Source organism: Pangasianodon hypophthalmus, chromosome 17 (assembly GCF_027358585.1).
Source record: "Pangasianodon hypophthalmus isolate fPanHyp1 chromosome 17, fPanHyp1.pri, whole genome shotgun sequence".
NCBI classification, from domain to species: domain Eukaryota; kingdom Metazoa; phylum Chordata; class Actinopteri; order Siluriformes; family Pangasiidae; genus Pangasianodon; species Pangasianodon hypophthalmus.
The window spans coordinates 10,412,073-10,434,177 of NC_069726.1; the positions used below are offsets into that span (position 1 = coordinate 10,412,073).

The window sequence follows — 22,105 nt, forward strand, 5'->3', positions numbered from 1 at the left end:
ACACACACACACAGGGAAATGATGGTCAGTATAGCATGCAGTCAGGGTTCTCCATGACAGACAGCAGCATAAATGCCAATACAAGCTAAGCCACAACTCTAGCTACTGAATCCGCATATGGAATCTATAGGTTAGTTTAGCCTTGTTTACTCACCAAATGACAGTAGAAAGCAGGACAAAAATCTGACATTTCCCACGAATTCGTGTTTAGTCATGGCAAAATGCTTACTGGTTATTAAAAACACACATTATAACAGCGCTGTGCGTCGAACCAACGTTCAAATGAGTCCTATTAAACACTCCAAACTCGTGCTTTCTGAATTAGCATTCCTCATGTTCTACTTCTAAATAATGAAGAAGTGGCGCCCACTAGCGGTCAGCTGTGCACGAACTGAAAAACACCAAACGTATGGTTCTGTCATCTGTCCTTTGATTGGACAATGTGAGTTTAGTCTATCTACTTCTAGTTTCTTCACTATATCCATTCTTCTCTCTCTCTCTCTCTCTCTCTCTCTCTTTTTTTTTTTTTTTGATCAAGTAAATAATTCACCTCATTCACATTCATATTATACTGGCATGTATTTCACATGCGCCTGGACTGAACAATCTTGGGGATTTTCACTCTGCAGTGACCTGTAACCTGTAACATTGCATGAATTTGAGTGTGGACTTGACAAAAAAATCAGCCCCAGCCTCACTTCTTCATTCTGTTTATTTTTCTTATGATCATTTGTGGTGTTTTTTGCGCTTGGTTTTACAAAATGGGACAAAATGGATAAAAGGTCTGGCATTTATTATAGCTTTAACTTCAGGTATTAATTTTACCAGATATTCAGTTGCAAGGATTCCATTTTACAGAACATGGCATCCAAAATATGACATAAACCCCTATCATCTTCTCCCAGGCTCCAGCCATGTGACATGAGTAGGGAAAATTGAAATGACATGACATGAGTGGTCCAGTTAAACAACGCTGTTCATGGTCCAAAGACATCCAAGCCAGCATGTGTAAACTGTGGTGATACTTTGTGCCTCCTACAAACCACAGTCCAGCAGAACAAAGAGCACCTTTGGTAAAGTGACAACCTTGTTGAGCAACTTGTACATGGTATTGGCCTGGTATAACAGAGATGTGATGAGTCTTAGGGATGGTAGGTGTTTCTCTTCCCAGCATTTGTCCACTGAAGAAGTGCAACTGCCAACGCTAACCAACCAATCTACATTAACTACAGGGTTCATCTTTTTGAGTAAACTGTGTTTACAGGTATGCTAGGCCAATTAACTATTCATTTGTTCTTGTTGCAAAATATCTCCCTGCTCTAATTTCTCATTATGTTTATTGCTGATTTTAGGAAATCTTTTCTAGTAGAGACTTTTTCTATGACTTCAGGTGAGCTAAAGCAGCCTTTCAACCAATCTCTCCCACACCATTTGGAGCCATGCAGAAGCATCAGCTGCTGGGGGTGGCCCCATATGGACGGTCTGAAGAACCATTTGGATTGCTGGGGATGGTGCCACCTGGGGGCTGTGGAGATGGCTTGGGGATCACATGTGGGGAGCTGTACTGTAATGGCCTGGGACTGCGATTGCTGTAGTGGCTTTGGGGCTGCAGTTGCAGCTTCGTACTCAGGACTCCGTCAGTGGACGGTGGATAGATTTTAACCAACCGGACTTCTTGCGAAAACTGTGATGAATTTACTGGTTGCACAATTGCACTATTTGTCCATATAGTACACAATAATAGAAGGGATATATTTATAATTGCACTATCTATTGCACCCAGATGAGGATGGGTTCCCTTTTGAGCCTGGTTCCTCTCAAGGTTTCTTCCTCATATTGTCTCAGGAAGTTTTTCCTTGCCACCGTCGCCTCTGGCTTGCTCATTAGGGATAAATTCATATATTTACAATATATTTTTTGTGAATTCATTTATTTCTGTAAAGCTGCTTTGTGACAATGTCCATTGTTAAAAACGCTATACAAATAAAATTGAATTGAATAATACCAATGTGATGGTACTACATCAGTGTGTTGTGAAGCTCATGGTCATTCTTTTCTCCTGACTGCCCATTATTTTCCCCCATGTAGCTCAGAGCTGTTATACCATTGTCTGTACTTAAATGGTGCTTTGGTGTAGAGGTGGGTTCAAGTGGTTTTGAGTCTTGGAGTAGGTTCTGGCTTATAACTGCTGCTGTATGTGGTGCAACAAATTGATATGACTGGAATGAACAAAGCTAAGACACTGATTTAGTTTCTAAGTGCTTATGTTGCATGTTGTTTTATTCACTCTGTGTAAAGAAATGTTGGTGCAGTTGTGCCTGTTCCTAGTCTGAGTGATGTCCATTCTCTTGGGACCGGAGTGGTGTCTTTTTATTGTGCTCTTCTATATGCTGTCTAGCTCCAATAAGAGTCACAAGCTAGATTCAACTGAAAAATCATTACTGAGAAATTCATTATAAAACCGAACCATACAACAATGCCTGTGCTCTTAAAATACCTAGATTATAATGTCTATACGCAATACAGAATCAACACCAGTCTAGGCTGTAAAAAGTCTAGGTTGAGTCTGGTTTACATTTGGGTCTTCTGGTTTAGTTCTGGTACTGATACATGGTATGTGGGCTGTGTTTATGCTGAATTCAACCAGAAAAGACCATTTGGCTAAAGTCTGGTGTGAATCTGGTCGACGCAAAGGGGACAAAGGGGCCAACAGACTTCAGTTCACTAGGTTGATTTCTGGCCGAAAAGGAGGAGGAAAAATGGTGCCATCTTATTCAACTTGGTCTCTCACAGGCTCAGGGAAAACCCAACCATTTACGTTTATGCCATTTGGCAGATGCCCTTATCCAGAGCAACTTACAATTATCTCATTTATACAACTGAGTAGTTAAGGGTTAAGGGCCTTGCTCAAGGGCCCAGCAGTGGCAGGCTAGTGGTGCTGGAATTTGAACTCTCTCTTCCAATCAGAAGTCCAACAGCCTAACCACTGAGCTACCACTTCCCTCAGCAGGTCCTCAAGTGTGTGTTCTATGCCTTCTTTGAGTTTATAAGGAAAAAACTAACTAAAGTAAGGTAAGTTTATTTCTGTATTGTATTTTTTTCTACCCAAATGACTGATTTATTAATATCATACAGTTATTGTGCTTGCTGTAGCTAGCTAGCAAGGCTATCCTACATCTGGCTATCCTGCAGCTAGTTATCCATCTTCTAACTAGCCTTAATCTAGTTAGCTAGATGACCCATTTCCAATTTCTTCTTTTCTTCAATTTCTTATTTATCTATCTATCTACAGTATATATATATATATACATATATATTCCCATGCTGGGAAATGAGAAGCAAGTGTGTGAAAAAATAAGATGGATGTTTCTAGAAAAACTGTGGCTGGTTCTGCAAGATGCTCAGTAAAACTTCTGCAGAAATTATACATGAGACTATTAAAAAAAAAACAAAAAAAAGGGGGGGGTGGGTGGGTTGGTCATCACATCAAATATCCACATGCTGACTTTGTTTCATTTATTACTGTTTACTGTTCTTTATGCTCTTAATGTAGAAACATTTAATTTAATTATTTTTGAATATTTTATTAAGACTCTACATCATTTTTATTGCATGTGCTTTTTCGCTGAACTATATATAGTAAACTAGATATATACACATTTCTTACGATCTTGAGGCACTATTTTACTGAGATATTAAGTTTATAATGTGTTTTTTTTTCTTTTTTTTCTTTTCAAGATCTCTGTTTGTAATTTCTTAAATTGCTGCAACAGATGCTGTTTACAATGGTGGTTTAGGTTAGCCTGTACACCAGAAAAAAGGCTTACACCGGACTTCCTTAATCCATGTGTACATCATTTCCATGACAATAAAATACATCACATCAACACAGTCTTTTGGTTATAGTTGTGTTAATATGATATATTTTATTCATGTGGAAATGAGGTACCCATGTAGAAATGTAATGTAAATTCAGTGGTAGCCTTTTTCAGTGTACTGCATCCTGGAGACTGTGTCTGGTTAGATCTATTAATTATGTTGGTATCACAGGTAAACACCTTTTTTTGATTAATAATATGAGATCCTGAGAAAACAAATATAATTAATTCATCAACTTAGGAGAACAAGGATTTGTTTTTGTTTTATCTTTTACACCATGATTACAAGAAACCATTTGTTATGTTGTGATAATGTCCATTTAGGGCTTCCATACAAATGAACTGTTTATATGCACAGTAAAATCAATTTAACTGAGGTTATGCACATGTGAAGAGCTTTTACTTATATTTTTGTTTTTCTTTTTACATTGCATAATGTAAAGCAGATTGGTCTATGGTGAGAGCCTACCTGGGGAAGGATTTAGCCCATTTGCAGGTTAGTATCAAAAAGTACTACATAGTGAGCTTTGAAGATAGGGCAGAAATAGAATTTGTCCCTGCTCTTTGGGGGTGTATGATGGTGTTTTATACAATTCTGTATGCATTAATGTATACATAAAGTATTTATAAACATGCTTTTTACTAAGTGGGTGACAATTCATAGGTTAAATGCTTAACATTCAATCATTATCTTTCATTAATATATAATTACAATGAAACATGACAGAAGCTTCCACTTGCACAGCAACAGACCTGTCTCCAGTCAGAAGCTGAGAGTAAGTCATTGCCATGAAAAAGGACAATGAAGTAAGACGGGCTTTTTCTGGTTTTGTGTATATGAGCATTACTCCAAACTGGACAGTTAAAGATTAGGAAATAAAATCACCTAGTCTTTTTCCAGTCTTCATCTATGCAGTTTCAGTGAGTCTGTGCCTACGATAGCCTCAGATTCTTGGTCTTGCCTGACAGGAGTGGAACCTGATGCTTTTCTGCTCACCACAGTTGTAAAGTGTGATTACAGAAGTTACTATATCCTTCCTGACAGCTCAAACCAATCTGGCCATTTTCTGCTGACCTATTTTATCAGAAGGGTGTTTCCAACCACAGAACTGTCATTCAACATACATTCAGTGGTTTTTGTACCATTCTGTGTAAAAGCTTTCAACCTGTATCTGCATTATTTTATGCATTGTGCTGCTTCCACTTGATTGGCTGATTGGATAACTGCATAAATGAGCAGGTGTACAGGTTTTTGTAATAAAATGGACAGTGGGTATATGTTAAGTGTATGCATATGCAGGCCATGAGACACATGGCAATATGAGATCTAATGTCACATCCAAAATGCTTTAATTGGCCCGATGTTATATGTTGTTTGTTTCATTTCATTCACCTGGTGACTGACAGGATAGGAGGAAGAGGAGACAGCCTGCAAATGCAGATGTCTAAGGTTTGCAAAACACTAAAATATGCAGTGAACACTACAAGACACAGTGAACTCATAAATACTCATTGACCAGATCTGGCAAAAAAGTAAGTCTGAACTATTTTGCTATCTGCAGTTATACTTTTTAGAGCTTGTTATATGTTTGCAAATATAACAATATGGTTATAGTTCTAGTTTTTTAAGTAAGTCTTTTACATTAGGGATAGGCATTTTACTGTTTGAATATCTGAGTTTTATTCAAAAGTATGCTGCACTAACAATGATGTACATTTCTGTGACACTTTTATGGGCTGGACCAGAAATAAGGAGATGGGAGGCAGGTTTGGGACAACTCAAAAAGGGCTCTTTATATTCCTTCACTATTTTCATTCACTTTTCAGCTATTTTATTTCACTACGCACATTTACACACACATACACTCGGCTCTGTACTGCTCAGCTCTCTCTCCTGTGGCTCCTGTCTCTCCCCTTTCTATCCTTGCCACTGCTCACTGAAACACAGAGCAAACCCGCACAGGTGTAGATCCTTACCACTCCCTTTTCCAAGCTCCGACTCCATTCACAAACCGGCACTCAACCCCGTCCCTGCCTCCACATACCTCACTGTCCAACTCAGGCTGGGGAGCCATCCAGCCTGCTGCCGACTCCCTCCCAAAAGCAATACCCCCCATATCCCCCTTTTGAGTGAGGTCAGTCAGCGGGCTGGTGATATCCAAATAATTAAGCACAAACCTGCAATAATAGCCAGCCAGCCCCAGAAACTGTCTCACCTCCTTTTTGGTCTTGGGTCTCAAGCAATCACTGCTATCTTATCAATTTGGGGACGCACCTGCCCATGGCCCAAGTGGAAGCCCAGATACCATACTTCCACTCGTCTTTGGGTTTGCTGAGAGTACCGCCCATTTCAACAATCTCAGGACAGCCCTTAGATGCTGAATGTGTCACTGCCAATCATTGCTATAAATAATAATGTCATCCAGATTGGCTAGCAACATAGGCAGTGTGCGGATGGAGGATTCTGTCCATGAGTTGTCGGATCATCACTGGGGAACAACCCAGGGTCAAGAGTTGGTGTAAAGCAAACAGAGTGGAAAAAGCTGTTTTCTCACGAGATATGGGTTGTGAAATCCAGTGTTGAATAAAAGTGAGCTGCACCTAACTGATCAAGCAGTTTGTCAATGCGGGGCATTGGATACACGTCAAATTTAGACACTGAATTGACTTTTCTAAAGTCCACACAGAACCAGACCGAACTGTCTGCCTTGGGAACCAGGACCACTGGACTGGACCAGTCACTATGAGACTCCTCAGTTACCCCCATATTGAGCATGGCCATGAGCTCCTCCTGCAACACTTGTTTTTTGTGTCTGGGCAAACGATGGGGTGGCTGCATACCACCACCCCTGGGTGCATCTCAATGTGGTGTTCTATGAGATTAGTGTGACCAAGTAGATGCGAAAACACTTCGGAAAATTCTGCTTGCATCTTGGCAACCTCTGTGATTTGGGATGGTGAGAGGTGGTCTCCACATGGGACCGGGGTGGTTTGAGCCACCATTTTTAGATTCAGCCCTTGTTATAGCTCCTCCCTCTCCAGAAAGACCATCGCCAAAGAGGGCCATGAGACGGTTCAGTGTTTTGTCCTGACCTAAATGCCTCGCCATCGGCTTATGATGAGCCACCTGGAATGACATTTCCCGAAGGCTCTTTGGGACCAATAACTGGGTCATTTCTTCTCTTGTTTGAGTGTCTTGCATCACTCGGTATAACCTATCTTTAATAATTGCAACTTGGTCAAAGGCATGCCTGAGGATTTCATCTCGTGTCTGCACCAAAGGGAAATCCCCTAGGGGAAATCCCCGAAGGGAAGGGAGACGGGGCCCTCTCCACCCTCCATGTATTCCTGATGCAGAGCCCTGGCAAGGCCTCACCAGCCAATGCTGTGCACACCTCACACCATGCTACACTGTTCCAGGGCCCATCCACACACATTCTCCTCAACAACATCTGAAATGCCAGCCAATTTGTCCCCAAAATCAGTGGGTGTCCCCATAATCTTCACCCGCCATGCTGTACACAATGCCATACCTTGAACCAGGCATTGGTGAATTGAGGTTTGGTTAGAGCCTGAATCCACCAATGGGTGGTATGTACCCCCTTGAATACTCACCAGTATATGGCATGTCCCAGCTCAATCAGGGCCTGCCTGCGGCGAACTGGGTACCCAGACCAACGCCCCCACCTCATCATGTAGCATTGGTCCTGGAAATGCCTGTGTTCCCTGCAATGCTAGCACACCAGTCCAGGGTTTACTCCCACACCTGTGGCCCCAGAGTTACCAACCTGAGGGGGAGAAGAGACAGACACAGGTGGAGAGGAAGGAGTAGGGAAAGTCTGGGCTCGGAGGACTGGTTTCGGAGAAATGGCACCCATTTCTATGGTGCAGGGATGGCGGGGAGATAAAGGGGAAGAATGAGAGCGAGACAGAGAGAGAGGAAGAAGGGGGGGCTCAGCTGCCCCTAGCTATGCCGCCAAGTGGTCCTCTACCAGTTGGATCTCCTCTTCTAGTGATGCCAGACGGTGGCACTGGATCCATTCTGCTGTCTTTCCAGTAGCTGGATGACAAACTGTTCCAGCACTACTAGGTCGAATACATCTTCTGCATCATGCTCCTCTGCCAGCAGCCACCTTGGACAGGTGTCTCAGAGCTGTTGGGCTAATGCAAACAGGCGGCTGAGCTCAATGAGTGTCAGCGAGCGGAAGCGCTGATGGTGCTGTTCGGGAGTGCAGCCGACCCATTGCAAAATAGCCCGCTTTAGGTCCGGGTACTCCAGCAGACTGGGAGCTGTTGAGTCACGAGCTGGGCTTTCCCCAGCAGTAGCAGCAGCAAGTGGACTGCCCACTGGCCAGCTCCATGCTTCTGCAGCATGCTTGAAGAGCTAGACAAAAGCTTTCGGGTCATTCTGCGGTCCCATCTTGGAGAGCTTGATGTGAGGCATGCCGCAGCGGCTTCCGGGGATGCTGCTGGAGTACCCGCCAGCTGGACAAGGCTCCGTAGCACCTGCCAGTCCTCTGCCTGGGCTTGGAAAAGGACCTGGACCCACTGCTCCTGCTCCGTGCACAACTGGAGGAGGGAATGTGGACATATATGAACACGGCAACTATGCTCGGATCCGCACCAAAACAATCGTTCTGAGACAAGGTGTTCTCGGCCCAACTGCAAACAAACTCTGGAGTGGTTCACTTGTGGTGAGAAAGCAATCCGGCCCAGCGGACCAACCTGTATAGCAATGCATGATGGGAGCTGTGTTACCCAAAAAGCATTTTTGTTTTGCTAATGGCTCACAACATGAATCGTGCTTCAACTTGGCCAAAGAAAAGGTAAAATGCCTCATTGAAATTTCGTCTGACGAACATGTTTCTGAACATCTTTCAAAAATGCATAAAAACACAGAAGTTTACAAGGTGTTTAGCGAGTATCTCAAGGAGATGGGCTTTAATCACTGCCACGCAAAGGCTAAAAATCTCTGTCAACAGTGTAATAAATTATATAATAAATGATAATAACTACAGCTAAAAAGACAGCCACAATAAGCTCATGGAGCTGCTGTCTATCCATCTTGATGGATGACCGCTATGAGAGGAACCCCGGAACATAAACAGGTGCACTCTGACCAATGAGAGGACAGTTTACTCACATGTGATTTGCATAAGCACATTTTGAAATGTTGCCTTGTGAAAGCGAACCGAGCAAAGGAGAACATGCAACATTGTAACGATTTAATGCTGCCTTCATGTGCTATTGGAATTATCCTACTTCCCACTTCTGAATTGGTAATTATGTGGTAGTGGTAATTAAGTATGTCGTGTTCACATGCTTTGTTGTTGGAAAGATTAGATTAGATTAGATTCTTTATTGTCATTGTGCAGAGTACGAGTACATAGCCAATGAAATGCAGTGTTTTCGCATATCCAAGGAAGCTGGGGTCAGAGCGCAGGGTACAGCACCCCTGTAGCGGAAGGGCCTTGCTCAAGGGTCCAACAGCAGCAGGTTAGCAGTGCTTGAACCCTCGACCTTCTGATCAGTAACCGTTACCGTTCAGCCACCACTGCCCATAAAACATGGATAACACCAGGTTATGCATACATTTTTCTTTTTCTTTTTTATTTTACTTTCAATTTGACACCCCGGAACACAGATTACTCAGTCAGCTGTCTTGCTAATGATAATGGAATTTTGGTCAAATATTAGCTATTTTGAATATGACCAAAATGGCAAGTGCTAACAATTAGCTGCATTTAGAAAAATGAACAAAACCTGTCATTCAGTACACAAACTGTACGCTCCTCTGCCATGTTATAAGTTAGGATCCTCCCATCTCAGAAACTCTGGTATCAAAATTATCTCCGAGCTTCCTAGTCGTAATTACAACCTGACGGGTCATTCATGTGCAACTTCCTAGTGGGAAACTCGTATTTACGATAATTCCGATAGCACGTGAATGCAGCATAAGTCTCCGTTAAGAAACAAAGCACAGATCTACAGGTCTGAAAACGCCCTGAAACATCCTTATAAAAACAGATATGTACTTTTATTGGCTGTATTCTTTCTGCTATTTTTTTCTGAGGTTTAAACCCAGGTGCTGTTTTATTTGCCAAATATTGCAACATGAAGGGTGGAGTGCCTTTAAACTCTGTGTAGATAGCATTTTAAAAAGGAAGCCATGAATGATTCAGCCTAACTGTGTTGGGTGAAATAATATTCCTGCATAAATATAAACTGAAGATAATAAAAAAGAAAATAGCATACTTTCTGTATGACCTAATACATGTTAATAGATAAGTGTAAATGACATTTATGTACTGTATATACAGAATAATTTTTTATTTCATCAACCACCTGTGAAATTGAAATCTGATCTTGCTAGTAACTAGTAATGTGCAAGTTGTCATTTCAATATACTTTTTTAAATTCAAGTTTCAATATACTTTTTTTTAAAAAAATTCTCACTCTAGAAGCTATTAGAAACTTTTCCGAATGCATAATCATGCCCATCTGTTTTTTTATGTATTTGTATATTGTGTTCTTATTAAAAAGCTACAATGTTTAGGTATGTTTATAATGTATATATAATATAATATGTTGTATTATAAAAAAAGATACAGTGTTCTTTCTGTTTTGATATGTTTAATGCAACCTTTATTATTTCCTTTGAATCCCATTTTATGAAACTTCTTTGGATTACTGTATACCTTCTCTGTATACCTTTTTTCAGGCAATGAAAGTATGCTGAAAGTGAAATGAAAGTGAAATGAATGTAGTCATGATAAAATATTTTTAATTTTCTAGATGCTACAAATATTGTTCAGTGTAAATAATAAATCATTATTAGAAAATGTATTGTTTGGTGTAGATTCCATTTACAAATACACTTATGCTTTTATCAATAGTCTATAAAAATTGGCAGTCATTACACATAGAACAGGCTAATGTACATCTTGTTTTTCTTTCTTTTTTTTCTTTCTGTTATAATGCTTTTATTTATTTTTCATTTGTCTGTTCATGTTTGGAAGTTCCCTTGATGCTGGTAAAACATTCAAACTGGACCTAATTGGATGTAACTGCATTAAATCAAACTGAATTGGACATAAACCAAACCCACACTAGATCTGGCACAATGAAGGCATGATTCTGTCCTGAGCATAAAGGTTAAGTTCTGGGTGAGGTTTGGCCTGATGTTGGCATTTCTGGGACATGACTTTGGCAAATACACTTTTGGGCCAATTTTGGGGAGTGATTCCTTGCAGTATCTGGTCCACATCTACAGGCCAGATTTGCCCGAATTTGGGATAGAATTATTTTTCTATATCTGGGACCAGGTACCATACACTATAAGTGCTTACAATATATGAAAATATTACAATATATTTACAATATAATTACAATATATGAAAATCACATATCAAATTATAAAGAACAAAATTATAAAGAAAAAAAACATGACAAGGAAAGACAAATAAAAATAACTATAATATTTTTTTCCAGCGCAGAAATTATTATGAACCCATCCAAACTCCTGAAAGACGTACCAGGAGCAGGTGGCTGCACTACCTGTTGCCACCACTAGATGTCCCAGTGGTCTTAATTTCCCTTTGTTTTGTTAGAAAGCACAGATTGTTATGAGCACGTGGTAATGTTTACTGTGTTAACAATGACCTCACCTCATTCCATTTAGGTCTTATTACATTCAATGCAAAACACTTTCTGAGGAAGATTTATGAGTAGTAAAGGACTTTCGAAATTATCTTGATATAACTATCATATAGTTTTTATATTTATGAATCCAGCGTTTTTCTGGTTAATAAGAACACTACATTTACTTTAAAGAAAAGTGAATATATATGACATCCACAATTTTAAAGAATAGCAATGTTTTCAGTCTCACTATTAATTTACATTTAGCAGTTACAGATTATAACCCAAACCACATGACTGTCTTTTTGTGTCTGCTCCATGACAGGGACAAATGCATGTTGTGCTGAAGTCGTGACAACACTGTCACAACTCTAGTAAATAGTGAATTTTTAGTACATCATTTATTTAATCAGTGTGATAACTTAATAATACGTTTGTAACCATGAATTAAATCCCCATATTGTGTGATGAACTGTCACCAGGTAGCCTAAATCTGATAAACAGTCCATCAGTGACTGTCCTCGAAACGTGCTCTTTGTTGTCTAGGCGGTGCACCGGCGAGGGGTGGGGCTTATTTACAACTAGACGAGGTGGAGTCTAAGCGCATCGTGTCGCGGCTTCTGATTGGATAAGATTTCAACCCAGCGACTGAGAAACCAGTCTATAGCAAATAGGAAACGCCCCCACCCTGGACCGGGAAACTCACTTAAACCAGCGCGTGAGACGTTCAGCAGCTGAATGGGTTGTGGACTGAGGTACAGGAAGAGGTACAGCTTTAGCTGGAGAGAAATAGAGTGTTATAGTAACGTCTGTGATAACTGAGTTCAAAGAGAGTAATGATTCACTTTTGCTGTAATGTTTAGTTACCGGAAGGCAGTCGTTAGATAACGCTAGAACCGCAAGGTGAAGTGAATTCTGAAGTCGTGAGAGTTCATTTCCGTTAAGGGTTTAGATTAGACACGGGGTCCTGTTTTCAGATGTCCCGTTCAGACAAGGCTGAAGCGAGTTTAGCACACTTAAAGCGAGAAGCGTCTCTATAACGTGACAAACTCGACAGTAAAACCCGTTACACAACACTGAACCGCACGCGCAGGCGACAAGATGCCTGAAGCTGGAACAGATATGAATATGGACCGACTGTTTGAGCTGAAAACGTCGGCTTCCATAGGCACGGAAAACATCCCACCTCCATCTTTATCCAGTGCTCCGTCCGGGGACATCCTTCGCAACTTTTACCACACCAAAAGAGTTGGGAATTACCTCATCGGCAGGAAGCTGGGAGAGGGCTCTTTCGCCAAAGTGCGTGAGGGGCTGCACGCGCTCACCGGAGAGAAGGTGACGTAACTGGTAGTGCTGTTCATAGAATTTGTATTAAAATAGTTACAATATTGTTTAGGCAATGCAACACACTACAATGTAATCTAGCCTGTAATATAAGTAAGAAGCTGCACACTGTCATGTGTTTTATTCTAAGTTTTAAAATTTGAACTGTTGATGTGGAAAAGCTGTCAGTATACAGTTTTGGCCCTCTCACAAAGTAGCACTAGCAATAACAATTCACAACACTATTCAGTAGCAGAGAAGGTGCAATAATGCTTTTCATTCATATCTTCTTATATACTACATTTGCTTCTCTTTCTGAAAGCCACCAGGGTTCCTAGTGAATCAGTGTTCAAGTGAAAAAAATAAAATATACAGCAAGCTTGACATGGAATTTGGATTCACATGCACTTGAATTCCAGTCCACCTCAGGAGTGCGCAGGAACATCCAGTTAAACATGAGCACCTATGCAGTATTAGGTAATGAAGGTACTCCACTGGGCTTATTGAGATTTAGGTGTCTGAATTAATCTTAGATTAGCCCAGAAAGCAATCACAGCTTTGAAGTCATATTTTGTTGCTTCAGCAAGTTCATTGTAAATTGAGTAGTAGTGAAGTTTCGTATTGGAATTCATAGAGGCCAGTGATAGAAATAATGGCTTTTATAATGGATATAAAAAAGAAATTTGTTGCAAGCTTTTTGTCTTACAGCGTGATAATGCAATTGTATTCTCATAATATTATGTTCTTTAATATTCAATATTGTTATTTTATGCATTATTATTTTATAAAAGTCTCCTCTCTGGTGTGGCAGAAAGATGTATGGTTATCACCTACTGTTTGCCTTTGTACAATTCCTTGTTTAGCACAATGTGTTGATGGACATATTTGAGAAAATGTGGTTTGGTTTTTTGAGAAAGTGGCTTCAAAATCCTACTAACTACATTAAGGATTAGTTCAACCCTCCAACAGTCGCCTTTCACTGTTGCTGTGGGGACAAAAAACGTCTCTCCCATTGATGATGCAAACACCAGAAATCTCAACCAGGAGCAAGCGCGCCTTGTTCTCCCTTCTCCTCATTCGCCCTTGCTCAGATGACATCATCGGGGGTTTGGGTGGGGCAATGGGAACACAGCACATGCTTCTCCTGTGTGTTTTGATCATGTCTAACCCATTTTCATCCTTTGTCTGTGGAGAAGATAAACATGTTAGCCTTGAACTCTGGGTCCCCTCCCCCCTTCTTACCATCAACCCCCCACAACCCTATTTGGCAAGACTGAGCTGATCATTGGCGACTGATCAAGAGCAAGTGTTGTTACATTTGCATTTAGGTGACTGTTTTGGATCAGTCGCGGGAAGGCTTTTAAGGTCTTTCTTTACATCTCTCTAGCCCTTCTGTTAGTCTAATTGGTGTAATTATTTGCTCAATTGGTCATGTATGACCTGTTTGCTCACACGCTCCTTTATTGTCTGATGATTTGCCATGGCATGGCAGGCCACCTTCTGAAACCTCTTCATTTGCAAATACAGAGATGAGCACTTTGATCAGCAGTGGAACAAATAGCACCAGGCTCTTTTCACTGTTTCGCTAGGAAATGTCGTTAAGATAAGAAAGGAAAAACACTTAATATCATTAAAATAACATAAAATCAATTGTTCATGGTTAACAATTAATCTGTACTTTAAATAATTTGGTAAATAATTTATGATTTAACAGAAACGGGTGTGCTATATAATGCCCTAATAAAAATATCCATGTGGACTATTTCTAATATGATTTTTAAAAGTTTTATTTCAGATACTATTGTTTAGGAGACCAAATAGGTTTCCTGTCATGTGGAAGAATTGTCCTCCCCAAAGGGTTGAGCTATTGTTACAAGTGCTTCTATTATGTTGAGCCTATGTTGAGTGTTAATGGTGCAGACCACCATACATACATACATAAAAACATTTGTCACCACTCTGCTAGCTTGGGTGTTTATTCAGCATTAGTGGTTTGTGGCGACTGTTGTGACAAATGGACGGCATTAACAAGCCATTTGGGGTCTCAGCCTCTGGGTAGACGTGGTGTAAAGGGCCCGGGAACTTAGCTGTTACTCTAGTCATTTGTCCAGAACCCTCCCCCACTACCTCCTCCTTCTCCACAGGCTTCAGTGACCATCAGACTGTGGGTGTCACACATAGTATATATAAAATGAGAATCTGATCACCTATTATATACTACATTACATATACATTATGCTAAAAAAATATTTACATTTTTGAAGGGCAGTGACATTGTAAAAAGATCTGATGGCGAGAGGACATGTAGTGTTTGTGATTTAAATTTTCATGCATATTCATAGATTCTTTGCATTCTCCACGAGGTTAGAGGTGTCTGTGGTGGTTTTGTTGTAGTTCTCTGGTAATTAAAGAATATAAAACAATTATTATTCAAATATTCAGGTTTTTTTTAATGGTCTAAGTCTTCTCTGTCTGTTTTCTAGGTGGCAGTGAAAGTGATCGACAAAAGAAAGGCCAAGAAGGACTCATATGTTACCAAAAATCTGCGCAGAGAGGGTCAGATCCAGCAGATGATTCGCCACCCCAACATCACGCAACTGCTAGATATCCTGGAGACTGAAAACAGTTACTATCTTGTGATGGAGCTCTGCCCAGGAGGAAACCTAATGAACCACATCTATGAGAAGAAGCGACTTGATGAGAGGGAGGCACAGAAATATGTCCGCCAGCTAGTCATGGCTGTGGAGCATCTGCACAGGGCTGGGGTAGTACACAGGTGAGGTCACAAACTGCACAATGTGTGATATAAAAAGTTAGTACGATTTACTCTGTCTTAGCTTGAGCACCTTCAACGCAAGTTCATTGACATTTCTGTATGGCATCTTGGAGAAATAAATGTTACGGATATTGTGGGAGTTGATTTTTGTAGATGCACTGATCTTATGAGATTTAGAGACCACCAGAAAAGCACAATAGGATCAGTAATCACCTTGTGTGGCTTGTATTGTGAAAAGCATGAATGGGATAAATGCTCTATATGCTAATTAACATTGTTGGCTTATTTGTAGCTTAGATAGTCACATTGACTCAAGAGCACTGTGTAAAGCAACAGCATTATTTTTCTTCTTTCCTACAGAGACCTAAAGATTGAAAATCTTTTGCTAGATGAACAAGACAACATAAAGCTCATAGGTAAGTGAGTAAAGGCACTCTCGAATCTTTTGTTGCAACATCAGCCCAGTCCTAATCTAAACTCATAGCACAATTAAATGGTCCTCTTTGGCATGTGGTGAGGACTGATGGAGCAATCATTATCTCATTAAAACCAAACAACCTCTCACCTCTGTGAAAGTCTGCCTCAGCATACAGAGTTGCTAGTTAACAGCTGAGTGTGACAGACAGGCTGAGTGTTAGACAGCTATAAACCCCCCTCAGCTAAAGACAGCCATGATTGCTTTTTCTATTGCACTAACTTAAGCAGCATAGTCTGTGAGCTCAAGCAGTGTTCAGCCAGTTCATAATTCTTCTCTTGCCTTTGTTTTAACCCAGATTTTGGACTTAGCAACTGTGCAGGAATCCTGGGATATTCTGACCCTTTTAGCACACAGTGTGGCAGCCCAGCCTATGCCGCCCCTGAGCTGCTCTCAAGGAAGAAGTACGGGCCCAAAGTAGACGTCTGGTCGATGTGAGTTAACATAACCTGCACCACATAATTGCAATTTATGTCACATTGAGCCAAATCTCTTTTGATTTTATAGCAGTGCAAACATAAAAACAGTAAAATACATCTTCATCTTAGTTATAGCAATCTTTCAAGGACCCATCTGTCTGTGTGTAGGTGTATGTAAAACTGGAATGGAGATAATGTGACAGGGACTAAAATGTTTGTTTCGGATTCATGAAAATGTTTCAATTTTAGCAGTTCTATTTCACCCAAATAGCCTGAACATGTTACATGTTAATTAGAACAGTTGTTCCAAGCACATAAAGTGTGGAAAATAAAAAGATATTTCAGTATCATTATGCTTTTATTTTGACCGGATCAAAACATAAGAGGTAATGTTTACAAGGTAAGCTATCCTTATAACCTGCATATATGTGTTTTTGTTCTAATGCAGTGGAGTCAACATGTATGCCATGCTCACTGGCACCCTTCCTTTCACGGTGGAGCCTTTCAACCTCAAAGCATTGCACCAGAGAATGGTGGACAAGGACATGAACCCTCTGCCTCCTTCACTCTCCTCAGGTACAAATAAACTTGCAACTGCCATGTAGAACACACTGAAATCAGCACTTCCATAGTATAATTAAAAACTCCATCAATTTCTGAGGCTGAAGAGGTAAAACCAGTTTGTTGTGCCCAGAGTTGGTCTACAGCAAATAGGAAATGCCCTGAGAAATTCATTAAAACAGCATGTGAGATGTTCAACAGTTTTAATGGGTTGGGGACAGAACATGGCACAGATATGGGCATAGCCACACTACTTTACCTATAGAGAAACTGAGCATTATAGTAATGAATATACTGTGTAAGACTATATAGTACCTTAGTAAGGTGTTGCGCCTCCAACGCGCCATTAGAAGATTCTTCAAGTCTCTGGAACTGTACTAGAAGGATGAACACTATTTTTCCAAAAGATGGTGTTTTGATGACTGTGTAATACTAGTCCAAAATTTCCTATAGGTGTTTGATTTTGGTTGAGAGCTGTTTATTTGAAGGCCCTAGTGTATGATTTACATCATTTTTGTACTCATGAAACCATTTATTGAGACCTCAAGCACTTCCCTTGGGATAAAAATGTTTCATTATAGGATAATGGTGATCACTCACAATAAGCTTGAATTGATCTGCAGTAACTCTTAGTTCCCTTTAAGGGGACAAGTGGAGACAAACCATGCCAGCAAAATGCCTCCCACAGCATGACAGCCACCGTTTTTTTCTTTGTCACCCGCCATGTTAAAGGAATAGCCTATACATTATAATATAGTACTGAAATAAGATGATCCTCCTTATGTAACAGATATTACCATGGACACATGTCTTCTCATCAATCTTCTTATGTAACACACTAAGTGGAAGCTACTGGGTTAATTGGATCTTACCACATAGAGTTGGGACAGCATGGTTTTATCCTGGGTTATGAGAGAGGCATTGTGTTTCTGTAACGCATTGTAGTAAAAGAGACTGGAACACACTGTTCTCTATAGTTCTCTGTATGTGTTCTCTCTAAAGCTCAGCTGAGGGCTTTGTTGAAGGTCAACTATAGATTTGCTGATTTCAGTGTCTGTGGTTTAATGAAGTAGAGAATTCAACAGTCAAGTCTATCATTAAACCAAATGTAATTTAATAAACTCAGACAGACTGTTTATTGTTTTTGCCTACAGCTGCAGTTAGTTTACTGAAGAGCCTTTTGGAACCAGACCCTGCCAAAAGACCTAACATCCACCAAGTTATGGGTGATTCATGGCTACAGCTGGGCAACCCACACACTGGAATCCCTTACTTAAACAGGTAAAAGAAGCAAAAAATACCTTTTTTATGATTTACACCAGACACAACTGGGTTGACCAATCTGTTTTCTTATATATAATCTAATGTTGCTGACTTGCACAGGATCCATATTGAGGAGATCAACCACACGGTTCTTCTGCATATGACTGAACGAATGGGCTACAAGCACAGTGAAGTCCTTAGTGCTGTGCTCACTAACCGTGCCTGTCACACTCTTGCCGTCTACTTCCTCCTTAACAAGAAAATGAAAAGACTCTCCAAAGAGTACCGGGTGAGTGTGATGCTCAGTGGCACAATGATCCGCTATTTAGAGATGTTTATCATTAATTTACCATTTTGCTGAACACAAGAATATTATTCAATACTCTCTGTTCATTATCAGATACAATGTAGGATCACGTCTAATCAAACTGAAAGGGTTAATCTAGATTGAATGGAATGTAACTAAACCGATATTTATTTCTCCACAGGAAAAGCAGTACACTATGGAAAAGGAGAAAAAGAGTGAGCTATTCCAGACACAATGGAGGAAACATATTGAGAAGATCACCATTCCCCCAAAGCAGACACCAGTCTATTTGGCTGTGAGCAAAGGCCCCACCAAAGAAAAGAAACAGAAAACAGGTGAGCACCTGAGACTGGTGGCAATAGTGACCTAATAGCTTAAAAACTGCCTCATGCTGTCAGTCCACAGCACCTGAGACACAACTTGTGGTGTGAGTAGCATTATGAAAAACATTTAAAAAAAAAAAAAAATTCCTGCACATTTCTTTCAGTGAACTAGACATTATCTTAAAGTCCAAAGAAATTGGATTATAGGATATTTATTGTCCAGTTGACTCTCTGTCCTGGGATAAAAGGTATTACTTATGGGCTTAGCCAGTTTTAAGAGGGTCTCTCTCTTTTTCTCAGGGCTTCTTAAAGCGATGACCGGCCTGAAGGACGCTTACTCACGACAGGGTGGCTGCATTGCCTCCTCCTCCTTAGAATACCTAGAAATCCACCCGCTGTTTCCACAAACATCTCAAGGAGGGCGGCACATTGATGCCCAGCCACCCAAGAAAGACGGCCCGAGAGCTGTGGATGTGCCTGCGCGGCCTCCCTCGTCTCTGGGTGCACATTCCTGGGCATCAGCGAGCAAAGAGCCTAGCAAAGATGATCCACCATCACCCTGGTACAAGCTCACCAATGGAGCTCTCTCACCACCACGACATGTTTCTGCTTTCCACCAGCCAGACAGCTCCTACCTCAAAAAGGCCACCATCCCCAGTGTCCCAGTGGTCATTGTAAAACCCCAGCCCAAGAATACTCCCCCCAGCACAGAGTGGCACGGCAAACCCGAGTCCGGCAGCAGTGGGGGCAGCAGCAATGAGGAGCCCAGCAGCCCTCAGCACCGTGCCAAGTTCCCCTCCATGGGCATTGGACAGATCTTGAAGAAGAAAGTTCAACCCTTTGCCTTTCCAGCACCTCTGTTCAGGCCCGAGCCGGCCGTAGAGGTAGAGTCGCCAACTCCATACCACATGCAGACTCTACTGTGTGCCTCTGGGGCGCTCAAGACTCTGTGCTGATGACGAAGGCACATTTGAACTATCTTAGGAAGTTTTAAAAAAAGAGTGTTTGCTCTTTCACCATTACATCTTAAGTACTGTCATATTCTGAAGTAAACACACCTTTAAAACAGAAACTGTATGCAGTAAACTGATATTAACTACCACTGATTTTTATACCGTTCGAAGCGCCAGGGCTTCCAGTGTGGTGGGGTAATCGAACTTGAAACCTGTGGAGAGTGAGCTGTCCTTGATATGCACAGATAGATTCCTGTAGATGCCTGGGCACACCCCAACTCCGAGCACTGTGTTATTAATTACCTCTAATGTGGCACAATGGTCACAAACTAGAATGCTAATAGTAATATTTTCATTTTACTGCAGACACCATTTGAGCATCGTATAAAGACTTTCATTAAACCACATATTTTTTCAATAGAAGATGCTGCATCACTGCCAGTTCACTATGTACCTCGGAGCACCTGTGGAGCAAATCATCCTGCGATTGTTTTTATTACTTAGCGGAATGAGTGAAGCTGTTGCTGCATTTCCACCTCACAAAAGTTACAGACACTCAGGTCTACTTCACAGAAAAGAAAATCTCCCCTTAGTCTTGCTGTGAATTACTGTCACCACTAGCTTTTTGCTTACTTTGAAAGAGATTGCTGAACTTTGTATAGCCTTAAATACCATGTGTTAAAGCCCTTTGGTCAAAATAGGGCTGATCAGAAGTATTGTTGCATTGTGTAGCCTGTGTGTTATCACTTAAATGTGTTAAATACATACATTTTGGGGAGGGAGTCGGGGTTCATCATGTTGTAACCCATCATGTTGAGTGACGTAGTAGACTGTGCAATAGTGCAATTACTTTGTACCCAGTATTAATCATCTACATGCTTTAATTCTGTTCATAGAACAGTTCTGACCCTGTGATGTGAGAACCACTTGTAAATATGAACTCAATGTGTCTTTCATGTTGTGAGTACACTGATACCTTCACTCATTGCACATTACTGTAGTTGAGGTAAAAAGCTTTCAAAGTGTTTACTTGAACAGAAGGCTAGGAACTGTTTGTTAATTAAATTTTCTAACATGAAATTCCTCTTTGCATGCGAAAAGACTTTGTTCCAATGATTTGTAGGTTGTTGGACGTGGTTTTGTTACAGTGAGCAATGAACCTGAGGTCTAAATTCTTTTGAAGTCTGAGGACCTTTTTGTAAACTTTATAACAAGTTGTGCTTATGTGAGAAGAGATTTTTATGCTGTAAAAAAAGATTTTTTAATATTTATATTTTAAAAACAGTATTTGTGCTCTGTTTTTCTTTTGCACTAAACACACTGCTTTTATGACACTTCTTACACAATAAAACTGATTTGACTGAGAATACGACTTTATTTTAGCATGTTTTACTACCTCACATTCTAAGAAAATGCTTTTTTCATATGCCTGTAATGTGAAGTGGGGCAATTTGTGCTGCCCACTTTCCTCATGGGACACCTGTGAAATAAGTGACAGCTGAACAACCCCACGGGCCTCATTTAATCCAGTCAGCTGTGCAACAGCCCCACAAATACCCAACATATGCACACACAGTATGTGTGTACTTTCTACACCCTTGATAAATGATATGGGTGTTCACACACTCAGTCCTGGATAAATCAATGTGGCCAAGCTGTGGGTGGGTGGACAAGGGAGATTCCACAATTAGGGTGCCAATTATAACTTATGTAACTTAACACCTAAAAATTAAACTTTATCTTGGCATTTTTTCAATGTTAACGCTAAAAAAAAACCCCAGACATTTAACTATTAAAAACGAGTTAACCCTTCTTAGGCAACAATATATTTTTTTTTCTTTGCTGACCAAGAAAGGAATGGGGTTCAGTTTTTCAGCATAGAATTACAACATTAAGGACATTCTAATGAATACTTAATATTTTAAGTTAATAATTTAAATCTTTAAATTTTTCAATCTATAATTTGGCTAACATGGTTGACCATAAGATAGTGAGAACTTTCTTCTTTCCATGATCTTCAGGAAATTTGGATGATTTGACAACCTGTTGAACATGTGACTTGTGGACTATTCCAATATTTCACAGGGGTGAATGTATTTGAGTGAATGTTGTGGGATTAAAATTTACATACAGTATAATGTATAATTGATGACTCAGAGAACAGGATGTTTCCGGCATGAGATGAA

The 22,105-nt window shown here is 40.5% G+C and overlaps 2 protein-coding genes across 6 annotated transcripts in view; one reads left to right on the forward strand and one right to left on the reverse strand.

Moving 5' to 3' along the window:
• Positions 1-373, reverse strand: part of b3glctb (beta 3-glucosyltransferase b) — a 32,167-nt gene extending 31,794 nt beyond the window's left edge. For 2 of the 5 annotated variants that reach the window (XM_034312944.2, XM_026941544.3), the window contains exon 1: positions 155-372. In XM_034312944.2, the coding sequence (XP_034168835.1) occupies positions 155-190 (36 nt within the window). In that variant the 5' untranslated portion in view covers positions 191-372. Of the gene's footprint in view, positions 1-154 lie in introns of all 5 variants that reach the window. The other 3 variants (XM_053241541.1, XM_026941542.3, XM_026941545.3) reach the window with 2 other exon arrangements.
• An 11,833-nt stretch (positions 374-12,206) lies between these two features.
• hunk (hormonally up-regulated Neu-associated kinase) lies at positions 12,207-21,740 on the forward strand. The gene is made up of 9 exons (XM_026941714.3): positions 12,207-12,854; positions 15,326-15,618; positions 15,979-16,034; positions 16,392-16,527; positions 16,961-17,088; positions 18,228-18,354; positions 18,457-18,625; positions 18,825-18,978; positions 19,267-21,740. Exons 1-9 carry the CDS (start codon positions 12,621-12,623, stop codon positions 19,920-19,922), a joined length of 1,953 nt encoding a protein of 650 aa, XP_026797515.1. The 5' UTR covers positions 12,207-12,620; the 3' UTR covers positions 19,923-21,740.
• Positions 21,741-22,105: the final 365 nt, after the last annotated feature.